Source organism: Sceloporus undulatus, chromosome 1 (genome assembly GCF_019175285.1).
Source record: "Sceloporus undulatus isolate JIND9_A2432 ecotype Alabama chromosome 1, SceUnd_v1.1, whole genome shotgun sequence".
NCBI classification, from domain to species: domain Eukaryota; kingdom Metazoa; phylum Chordata; class Lepidosauria; order Squamata; family Phrynosomatidae; genus Sceloporus; species Sceloporus undulatus.
The window spans coordinates 339980620-339992821 of NC_056522.1; the positions used below are offsets into that span (position 1 = coordinate 339980620).

At 39.8% G+C, this 12202-nt stretch overlaps 1 protein-coding gene across 10 annotated transcripts in view; it reads left to right on the forward strand.

Annotated features, from left to right (window-relative positions):
• The window catches only part of TTLL5 (tubulin tyrosine ligase like 5), a 273548-nt gene that overhangs the window by 94029 nt on the left and 167317 nt on the right, over positions 1 to 12202 (forward strand). For all 10 annotated transcript variants that reach the window (XR_006104524.1, XM_042473064.1, XM_042473053.1 and 7 more), the window contains 3 exons: positions 349 to 437; positions 1870 to 1911; positions 11353 to 11466. Coding sequence is in view for 9 of the 10 variants with exons in the window: in XM_042473064.1 (XP_042328998.1) it covers positions 349 to 437; positions 1870 to 1911; positions 11353 to 11466 (245 nt within the window). In the remaining variant the exon portion in view is untranslated. The remainder of the gene's footprint in view (positions 1 to 348; positions 438 to 1869; positions 1912 to 11352; positions 11467 to 12202) is intronic.

A 12202-nucleotide genomic window follows, 5' to 3' on the forward strand; every position in this document is an offset into this window, starting at 1 on the left:
CAGCCTTTCAAAACACACACATATGAATCCATGCAACCTGTTCCTCACCCCTCATGGCTACTTCATACTACATGCTTCAGCATGGAAATGCTTCTCATACATTTGTGTTTGAATTTGGAAAGGTCTGAAGTGCAAACAAAGCCATGATTTTATATTCCATACTGAAGGAGCACCTTACTGTTATTCCATCTTTATAAATAAGCAATGGTTTCAGCCTTGATGAGTGATTCTTTTGATGAACGGTTCTTTTGATGGAATAATTATACTTGTCAAGTTTATCAATCCATAGTTCCTACAATGTCCTTAAATTGAATGTTCTTATGTAGCTTGCGCTTCCATCTCTCATAGGCTTTGTTTGTCAGGATCCAGGTCAGCGGCTAAACAGGACAACTTATTACTCCTCTGAGGCAAGGAGGAATCCGTATCAAAAACCTCAAGTAAGAAGAAAATGAAAAAGTAGCTTAACTTCCTTAGCTGTTGTGAAAAATTATCCTTTCTAACTGCTTCATTATTTTGGGGGAGACCTCCTCTTTGATATTCTTGGATCTTTGTACCATATCACATGGGTGGCTTCTTTGTGAGCCTGACAAGATGTCTTGAGGGGCGTGTCCTGCCTTCCTGGGGCAAAAATCTGTAATGGAGAAGCTGATAAGGGTCATCAAGCCCACTGGCTATTATCCCTTTTTTTTAAATCCATGTGGGAAACAATGATAGTGCAAGGCACAGACCTCAGAATATCATAAGGGATTATGAGGCTCTGAATATTAAGGTGAAGGGACTCACTGCACAGGTACTTATTTTATCTGTTCTTCCAGTGGAAGGGCATGGCCAAGGAAGGAAAATTAAAGTAGTGGAGGAGAACAACTGACACCACAGATGATGCCACTGGGAATGATTTGGCTTCCTGGACCATGGTGTTTGGCTTCATGGAGGTGGACTTTTGGCAAGGGATGGGTTGTACGGAAATGACAGAAATGAAAACACAGTTTCTTTTCTTTGTATAATTACAAATAATAATAAAACCTTTATTTTTATCCCGCTTTTCTGTGACAAGACAATCAAAGCGGCTCACAACACATTAAAATCCACATTCACAACATTGTGTCCCAAGTTCCCCGCCTTAAAATGGGATTAAACATGTTACAATTAAAATATCTATTAAAACAGAATTATATATATATATATACACACACACACACACACACACACACACACACACACACACACACGAGGACAGAGTGGTGGGCTAATACATGATGTGAGGGGCAGTCATTCTGTGGGCGGGCACTTTTATTCAGGAAAGTTGGCACCTTGCATATCTGGCAATTTAGCTGGCACCTTGAGTATCTGTTCCCAAAATTTACCAGTATATGTGTTATCAAGTAGAAGGAGAAGCTGGTTTTAAACATTTTTCCTTCTATGTTATTGTATTCTGCATGTGCATGTGAACAGTACATACATTTGGTCCTCTCTATCCACGGGTTCTGCATCCACAGATTCAACCATTTACAGTGTGAAAATATTTTTTTAAAATCCAAAAAGCAAATCTTGGTTGTAACGTATTATATAAGAGACACCATTTTACGAGACGATTACATGTAATGGTACTTGAGCATCCACATACTTTGGTATCCAAGGAGATCCTGGGACCAAACCCCAGAAGATACCAAAGGGTCTGTATCTTGAATATATATTTAAGTTACATATAATAGTAGAATGTATCAAAAGAATTATCATTTTTCTTGAGATTGTACATATATACACACACAAGCATATACCCTGTGTATTTCAGACATTTGACAAAAAGAGTGATGATGCCACATTTTGGAGGGCAACATGAAACTTTTGTTTTTTATCTTTCTCTTGTAGCGTCCTGTGTCTGCACAGCCCCGATCGACAAATGCTAAGCTAGTAAGTGTTATATTTGATATAGTTTACTTGTCATTTTGAAAAATCTGTTTTTAATGTATTGATTACAATGCACCCGCGTCATACGCAGGCGCCTCTTATGCGGCTTTCAGCTTACACTGAAAGCTATGCAACGGAAGTAACAATGGTGCACGCTGCCTGCACGAGCCCCATTATTTTCAGTGGGGCTCAGTCATATGTGCTATTTGCCTTATGTGGGTTTCCCCCCAGAATTCCCGCATAAGGCAAGGGCACACTGCATATAGATAGAAAAATATTCACACAAATGGATGTGGCTAAGAGAGGGGATTAATTGTATTTCAAATAGCAAGACTTGCAAGCAAATTACTAACTGTGTTAGACTATCTTTTTATTGCAGAAGTCAGATATCTCTCTTTATTGAAAGGTGGACAAATGCTAGTCCTCATAACTGCATCAAATTAATTTTTCTTGTGTAGGTGACATTTCCAATGCAAAATTTTGCTATTCTTCTTTTCTCAACCAGTGGAGGAGGAGCCATCTGTGAATGAGTTAACTCCTGTTGCTGGACGTGTTTTAAGAAAAAGCATTTTCTTGGACGTCATGAAGAGAAAAAGTAGACTGAGGTCTATGAAAGCTTATACTGCCAACTTCTTTCTTTCATTTAGCCTCAAAGGTGCTAAAAGATCTCTCTACGAAGTGTTTTAAGAAAGTTTTTCCTGTTGGATCCCTGATTCCTCCTCAGTTTTTTCATCTTCCTCTTATACTCTGTTCCTCCATCTTTTTCTTGGCTACTTTTATTCCCCTTTTTCTCTTCATTATGTACAAGAAAGGAAGTGGGTTTGTTCCCATACTAGATTTGAAATTTGTAAACAAGTACATAAAATACACGTGTTTCTGGATGGAAAGCCTCCAGACAATCCAAGAGCACATTTTCCCAGGGGACTACCTCCTCTCTATAGATCTTTCAGAAGCTTATTTTTATATCCTTATTCATACGTTATTGTGCATTTGCATTCATTACCAGAATGTCCATTATCAATTCAATGTCCTGCCATTCAAGTTGACTGTGATGATTCTCCCATGGTTCACCTGAGACTGCAGGGAATCCATATTTTCCTGTACTTAGATGATAAACCTTTTGAAATCTTACTCATTTGTAGGAGCCCAGCAAGCTGTAGCAACCACCCTGTCAGGTTTTCAGGCCTATGACTTGGTGGTCAACAAACAAAATCGTCTATCCCAATCAGAGGCTAGAAAATCCAGCAAATGCTGCACTCAGCAAAGGACAAGAGAGACTCTCTCATAGCTGCAGGAGTTTACCACATACCATGCAGCTGTGGACAAGTCTGCATAGGGACCACCAAACACAGTGTACAAACATAAATCAAGGAACATGAGAGACACTGCAGACTGAGTCAGCCAGAAAAATCAGCAGTAGCAGAACACGTTATAAACCATCCTGGGTATAACATACATCTTGATAATACTGAAACTCTGGACCATGCCAATAACTATCAGGTCAGAATGCACATTGAAAGAAGCCATTGAAATCCATGAACATATGGATAATTTAACCGGAAAGAAGAAACCCTTAAAGTGAACAAAGTTTGGCTACCAGTCCTGAAAAATAGCAAAATCAGGACTCAGCAAATCAAATGAGAAACCACCCAGGGTCAGGTGCTTTCCCAGCAGATAATAATCACCAATTAGCAGACACTAATCCTCTTTCCATATCCTCCCACCCTGGGGCCCTGCCATCAACAACAGAACAACAGATTAACATGGAAATCACTCCTCCCTACCCAAGGTCACACTGTGTGTGTGTGTGTGTGTGTGTGTGTGTGTGTGTCCAATTCTTTTCCATGTCAGCATTCTCTGAAGATGCCAGCCACAGATGCTGGCGAAATGTCAGGAATAAACTCTTCTAGAACATGGCCCATAGCCTGAAAAACCCACAACAAACTATGGATGCCGGCCATGAAAGTCTTTCACTTCATATCTTATTTATTAGTTCTAATATTTTTCTCCAATTTTGTTTTGCTTTTGGACAATTCCATCACATGTGTATAAAGTTCTCCTCTTGCTTTTGACATTTCCATGGGAAAAACATAATTGAAACATGGTAACTAACAATCAGTCAATGACATTTTATTACAGATCTGCATTTTCTTTTTCCTGCCCCCATCCATCATACTTGGCAATATGCATACTTTTTAAACTCACCAAATACTGTAGATTGTTTGTCTGAAATTAAGGGAAATCAAGAAATTAAGTCGAACTTCAGTAACTCACCCCAGCTAGTGGATAGTGAGTCTCTGAAATGGCAGAGTTGAGTCAAAGGAGCACTACTACCTGGCTCTGAAATATGACTGTGAAAGGGTCTCTTCTGGGGCAGGTATCCTGGAAATAGTGCATTCCCTCTTAGAACTTTATCACACAAGGCTTCCAAAGTGGAATTATAGCAGGATAGTAGCCTGTTTGTCCTGTAGCTGACTTCCATCCATTCCTGGAGTGCTTTTTTTTTTCATTGACAGGAAAAATCTGTCACTGCCTCCCAATCATGCTGCTTTCCCACTGCTTGTCCTGTTTTGCCCTTGGGAGGCTAGGCAAACCTTCAGTCCTGAGATTCCGTGGCTCAGGAGCTGAGGGAGAAAGGAAACTTGTCTCACCAAGTCTTTGGTAGCAAAAGCAGTGGTTGTATAATTCAATCTCTAGGTTCATAACAAGGCTTCAGTCTGTAGAGTACAGCAGAGTCAAAGGAAAGATCTGAAAGAGCAGTCTAGGTCCAAGCAGAGTTCCAGGCAACAGGCAATCTGTCAAGGTTCAAGGCAACAGCAAAGCATTTTCCAAGCATGAAGGATAGTTGTGGACTGTGCTGGACTGCGGGAGGTGCTGGGATATTTACAGCCTATCTGGGTTTCAGGGATGCTCCCTGTTAGCAGCTTGCTTCCTACTTAACTGCAGAGAATGCTGTTTCTTTTTTTTTCCCCTAGTGTCTTCCTGTGGGAGTAGACACTGGTAGGTCTGGCTGGGGTGGAGGGAAACTTTGTTCCTGAGAACTTGGTCCTGGCACTGGCTGCAGGTTTACCTCCAGAGGCTGCTGGTTTGGCTGCAGTCCTGGCATGTCCCCTGGACACTCAGCTTCTTCTTAAGACTCAGAGGACATTTATTTATTTATTTATTTAGGTATTTATATCCCGCCCTTCAGCCTTAATGGCTCTCAGGGCGGCTTACAATATTATTTTTAATCAGACAGTTCCCTGCCCTCAGGCTTACAATCTAAAAGACACGAAACAAAAGGAGAAGGGAATGATGGAGGGAAAGGGGATGAGGTCCAGTGGTTCTTCTCTCCCTCTGAGGCCTGGACCAAGGCAGATGGATTGGAGGGAGGGCTCTTCCTTCTTCCAGGCTAGTCCTGATGGAACTGGACTTGCCTGGCCAACTCCCTCTCAAGCTGGCAGATGGCAGTTGTGGAGGGCGGAGTCTCCTTCCTTCAGGCTTAGCCCTGATGGAGCTGGACTTGCCTGGCGAATTCCCTCTCAGGCTGGCAGATGGCAGTTGTGGAGGGCGTAGTCTCCTTCCTTCAGGCTTAGTCCTGATGGAGCTGGACATGCCTGGTTTTGTAGGCAGAGAATGACACTATTGATTCATATGTGATATATTCCTCCTGCTGCAGTTGCTATATGCGGGCAGTCATGTGGTGTGCGTGGGTGTGATTATGCTTGTCTTCTCCTTGCTATTTCCAAGCAGGCTCCCCCCCCCCCCCGGTTTCTTTTTTTCTCATTTATTTAATCACTTGCTATGACTGCAAGGGCATATGGCCAAACTGGCATGCTTGTGTTTCCTACAGTTGATTGTGGCATCTTAGCAGCCTGGTGTGATTAAGTCCTTAATTAATCTCCTCAATTTTCCATTAAAAGGAACTACTGCAATGGATACAAGGGCTGTGGAGCTAAATTGCTGTCTTCCCGCTCCACCTATTTTATTATTCCCTTTCCCTCATTTTTACCAGGACAGCTCTTTAGGCTGCTGCAGCTAACTATGAAGTATTTGTTTTCTTAAACCTCTTTGTTGTCTGAGCCCTTCATGACAAATCTGACTCCATATTCCAGGTTAGTCTTTTGGAGATACCAGGTCAGATAGTAAGGAGTTCTGATACCCCCCCCCCCCCCCGAGACATTTAAAATGAATGCCATTCTGTAGATGATGAGATATTGTTGATATAATTTCACTGATTTCCAAACAAATGTTCATTGTCTTGAGGTTTTTAGAGTAAATTGTCTTTGTAATACAGTAGAGGAAATGTTGAGTGGAAAATGATACTTGGAAGAATTTTTTTCAATTTCTAGACTAGTCCTACCTCATTAGTATGAATAAGTTTTTAATGAGTTTTTAAGGCTGAGGTCATTGAGCTACTTGCAACACCATGTTGTTGTTTTGACTTTTTATCCCTTCTTGCATGTCCTAATTAGAAAACGGATTGTGCCCTGATCTGGAAGCAGTGAAAAGGATGTGCTCCAGAGAATGGGAAAGGATGGGAAAGTCACCCCTTGACACGCAGCATGGCAAACTGCTATGTGTTATGCTTTCCTCTATGTTTTTCAGCTGGAAAAAGAATAACATGCTTTTTTGGCCTATAGTAGATTTCCTTTGGCATATCCCAGCTTATGGTTGCCTTTAGGGCCTGCATACAACTCTCTGTGCACATAAGGATGTAGAAAGTATGACAGATTCATAGGTAGATAGGTTATCAGCAATGAGACCTAAACTGTTGAGAGATGGAGGCTAGGATGGCCAACTGGATTGGGCAAAATGTTTTGTACAGTCATCTCTCCACATTCACGGGGATTAGGGGCAGAGGACCCCTGTGAAAGTGGGAAAACCACAAATATGTTAGCCACCCTAGCATGAATGATAAAGTGCCTTCTTCCAGCAAGAACACCAATAACTCTTTTTGTAACCTTACAACAGCCTCCTCCACATTTCCAAAATGTTTCCACTTTCACTCTGATGTCAACAGCCAACAACATGGAGGATCTACCTTCTCTCCTCTCTCCCTCCCATTCCCTTTCTGCCAGACAAAAGCAACACTGTATGTTCCCCACTTTGCCACACTTTACATTCACTTCATTTCCATTGTCTTTCCCTTTGAATCTGATGTTTGTAGCCACCACCAGAGAGGATTCAGCTTCTCTCCTTTCCTCCTCTCTCTCTCTCTCTCTCAGCCAGGCAAAAGCAACACTGTACCTTTCCTTGCTTCACTAGATTTTGCATCCCCCTCCTTTCCAAAGTCCTTCCACTTTGAATCCAGTGTTTGCAGCCAGCAACACAAGAAGAAGGTATGATATTGCTTTTGTTTGGCTGGAGAGAGGGGGATGAGAAGGAGGATGAGAAATTGGATCCTCCCTGATGGATGCTGCAAATTCAAAGGGATTCAAAGGGAAAGACTTTGCAAATGAGGATGATGCAAAGTTTGACATTCAGTGGACTGGCTGGCTGGAAGGAGGGGAGAGAACTTGACTCTTCCCTAATGGTGGCTACAAACATCGAATTCAAAGGGAAGGAGGTGGATGCAAGGTCTAGCAAAGTAGGGAACATACGGTGTTGCTTTTGAGTGGTTGAGAGGTAGAAGTAAGGTGAAGAGATTGACCTAGTTAAGCAGTGGCTACAAAGTTGTGAATAGTCAAAACCATGAATCTGAAACCTGCAGATGTGACAGGCCGACTGTACTGTTTTATTGGTTTTGCCCTTTGATAAATTATCTTGGCTATCCCAAATTCTGCTGTTTGCCATCTTGACTGTCCTGAATTCAGGCAGAAAGACAGGACAGAAATAAATTAGTAAAATTAACTTCCGGTGTGAAGGCGTTGCAAGGAGGCGGCAGGTACGAGGTGCTCTGGAGCCTCGTAACCTAAACCTCCACAAAAGCGGTTCTAGGAGGAATGGGGACAAGCCAAGCCCGTCCTTAACCTCCTCGGAGAAGAGGGGTTACCCAAGACAGCTTGTGGGGGGGGTCTTCAGCCAGAGCCAGACTGGGGGAAAGGGGAGTAATCTCCAGGCTCCCGGGACTGAGAAGAGCAGAGATCGAAGAGCTGAGCCACCCACTTTTGTAGCTGTATATCAGCTTAACAACAGCCCGCACTACAGAATTCAAGTGGAAAGCAAATAAGAAGAGTAAACAATAAGAATATCAATCACCTTACTTGTCTATTCTCCTTTACAATTGGTTCCTGTATGGAATTAAAACTTAATAACTTAATAACAGCGATAATAAGAGAATAAGAGAAAAGGGAAAAAAAAAGAAAGAGGTAACTAAAACGCGGAGAGAGCTGAGAGAGGACGTGGAGCCAAGGGACCTAGCGGGTGAGACGCAGAGCCTAAGACTGGGGAGATTCAGGAGCAGACACAGAGAGAATCAGAAGAGGACACGGAGCTGAGAGACTGAAATGAGCCGGGAATAGATGCGGTGGGAATTAAGAGAGGACCGGAGCAGGGAAGACGCAGAGCTAAAGGTTGAAGGTTGTGGAGACCGGAGTGGTTGGGATGCGGAACCTAAGACTGAGAGCAGACGCGGAGAGAACCAGGAGAGGACATAGAGGTGGACGAAATCAGGAGAAACACAATACAGAAGAAAAGGCTGAGTACTGATTAATGCAAAAACACAATGGACTATATGAATATCCTGGAATTACAAGCAAATACTGAACTATAGATAAAGTGGAGTGAAGGAGAGAAAGACTTAAGAGGAAGAGGAAAATAAAAGAATTAATGAACACCAGAGCAACATCAAGAAGAAAACCCCTGATATAAGTTATAGAAATTATGTAACATTGAAACACTTTATCAGAAGATCTCTCTTAAAAATCTGGTTAAAAATTAAAAAAACAATTTTATAAAGAATTACCAATGTGGGTATCTCCACAAGAGACGTTTCAATATAGAACTGAAGAGAAAGGAGAATTTTGGGTAAAATATAAGGATCTAATAACACAAGATAAAGAGGGAAATTATAAAATTAAGACTCAAGAACAATTGAAAAATGAAGGAATAAATATTCAATGGTTTATATATAAATTGTTTGAACAGTTCAAAAAAGACAGAAAAATAATAGGATTCACAAGAGAAAAGAACAAATTGGATAAAATGTTTACAGATAAAGGGAAAAAACATATATCCAAATATTATGAAATATTAAAAAATAGAAATATGGAAAATGAAAATGTGAAACCTGTCATGGTGAAATGGGCACAAGATATAGGGAAACCTATAGAACTAGAAACATGAGAAAAACATGGAAAATCTCAAATAAGTTTACTTTGTGTCAAGAATATAAAGAAAACTTTCTCAAGATGGTACATGACTCCCTATAAATTGAACATGATGTATAATCCAGGTGATATAAAATGTAGGAAATGTCACAAAAGAGAGGGATCTTTTTTCATCAATGGTGGAAATGTCCAAAAGCAAAAGAATATTGGGGGAAAAAATACAAAGTCTGATGGAAGAAATTTTAAGAATTAAAATCCCACTAGACCCTCAGATATTCCTGTTGAATATGATACATAAATTAAGAACTGATAAAAAAGAAACACGTATTGTATTGTATATGGTTACTGATGCAAGGATATTGTATGCAAAATATTGGAAGCAAGAAAAGGTTCCATTAGAAGAAGAATGGTTTGTTAAACTGAGAGAAGCTATAGATTTGGATATACTAACCTCCATTTTGAAAGATATAAACAGAAAATTGACTGTAGAAGATTGGAATTGTCCTAAGATTTATAGTATTTCAAAAGGATGGAATTTTGATTAAAAGGTGAATTGAACCTAGATGAATTAATTTTTGATGTACCTTATTTGATAGCTGAAAAAATACATATATTTTGTTATATTTTGTTAATATGCTAGGAGAAAGTATAAAATATGGAAACTAGAGTTTGTGAAAAGAATTTATAAATGAAAACAGAATTAACAATAAGAGAAGGTGAACACACTTGATAAGGGAAGATTCAAAAGCATATTTTGAAAAATACATGGTATCTTTTTATGTTTCTATGTATATATGTATATAGGAGTGTTTGGGTGGGATATGTTTAGTTAGATAGTATGTTATTGAGTTAGTTGAATTAGTTGTATGATGTTTAATGTGTAACGTTTTATGTGTTATGTGTCATTTTTGTCTTTTATTAATAAAAATTAAATTAAAAATTAAATTAAAATTCATTTCTAGTGGAGTTCTTTTTCTATCTTACGGCATTGGCTACATTAATATTTGGTCTTTCTTTTCCTTTTTTCCTGCACTATGAGTTATGGTTTTCATCCTTCTGGATCCTTTTACATTCTATTCCACTCTCAATAACCTGAGGTTTAGTATCACTGTATTGCATCTGAAAAAGTTAGATTGATATCCACAGAAGTACATGCTAAAATATAAATCAGTTAGTCTCAAAGGTGCTGCTAGATTTCTTTTTTCCCCTCTCCCTCCCATTTTCTTTTGTGTGTGTGTTGTATGTTTTAGTATTTAGTGAATATTAATTTAATTACAGCTGAAAGGTCATTTTGTTGTATGCTTTTATTTTTAAGCCTTTTCTCTGGTTTTTAATCTCTCTTTTCTTTTCTGTTGATGAATGAAAACTACATTAAATAGTGGGACATGCTCATAATACTTTTTTGTACATTTATAGAGAGGGGTTACGTTGCCTTGAATCTGTGTTATAACTTAACCTGGTTTTAACTTCTGCTTCTTTGATCTTGAGGTTTAAAATCTTTCTTTAGGAACTTAAGGTCTCAGTCTTTAAATACCTTTGATTCCAGCCTTGGCAGTGCAACTAGGTTGAAAAAAGTCTGGCCAGGACATCAGCCCCCCCCCCCTCCAAATTTGTTTCCATTTTAGTACTTGGTCATGACTAACTTAACCATCTTGTGGCAGAAATAGCGATGAATGCAGTCTTTCTGCTCAGAAGAAGGTCTTTGTTTGTGGTAATCTCTGCATTTAGATCTGAAGAAAATAATTAATGAGCTAAATTTCTCTTCCTTACTGTAGCTTCATCTCCCACACAGATTACTACAAACTGTGGACTGTCCAACAGCTGAAAGCTAGGAATGTTACTCTGTAGTCACCAGAGCCAGGAACTTGTCTCATGTTTTGCCCAGAAAGACAGAAGCTGTGAATGTTGGCTCTTACAGACATGAGGTGTGGTTCTGCAGTCAAACACAAGGAACATGAAATCTGGCATTGGTATCTAATGGGGTGTGGATTATGTTATATTTGGAGAAAGGGAGTGTGAAACCTGGCATTTGTGCCCTTGGATCTTTTCTGCTTTGGAGTGTGACTCCTGGCTCTGATGCCTAGAGAGTATCTTTTTCTAGGCAAAACTGCTTTGGCCTTTGAAATCAATTAAAATGTTTGGAATAAAATTAGAAGAAATAACTAAAACCCAATTTCTCTCTCTGATCCTACAGCGTTCTCGGCCTCTCTCTGCCAGTGATGCTGAGATGAAAAATCTTATGTCATCAGCAAAAGAGAAAATATCTGGGAGACATGTTGGTTCCATGCTAGGCCTTTCTATGGAAGAGGTAAGGAAAATCACATAACCATTCAGTCATTAGATGCAGGACATATAGAGAGTCAGTCTCATGAATTAATGTATTTGGTTACTAGATGTCTCCAGTATCAACAGAGTGATACTGGCAGCACAGCAAGACGACTGTGACAAAAAATAATATGACTAACCTCTGCAAAATGGAACATTTAAAATTGGTCTCATTACTAACTGGTCCTTGATTAACATGGATCATTCATTTATTCATTCACTCATTCATTCAAACTCTTCTGTCTCATGCTTATCATGGGATCTCAGGGTGGTGTATAATTTGAACAATTTTAAACATTTCCAAATTAAAGCCATAAATAATTTAAAGAGATGAAAACATTAAACAGAGTTATAGTTAAAATCACTTAAAAAGCTACAGCCATGTAAAATCATGTACATGTATCCTTTGAAATAAATTAGTCCCCAACGGCTTTAATAAAAAAATTATATTTTGGCTTGATGCTGGAAACAAACCAATGTTGGCACCAGCCACACCTCCACAGGAAGGCATTCCACAATCAGAGTACCAAAGCTGGAAAGGACCTTTTCCCCATCTTGCCTCCAGTGGTGGGACACAAAGGAAGCTCCCTCCTGCAGACCTCAATTCTGAGGCAAAAATATATAGGGGAATTTGGTCTTTCAAGGGTCAAGGTCCAAGTCATATACAGTGGTCCCTTCCCTTACGTGGGGGATCGTTTCCGGACCCCCCACGTAAGGAA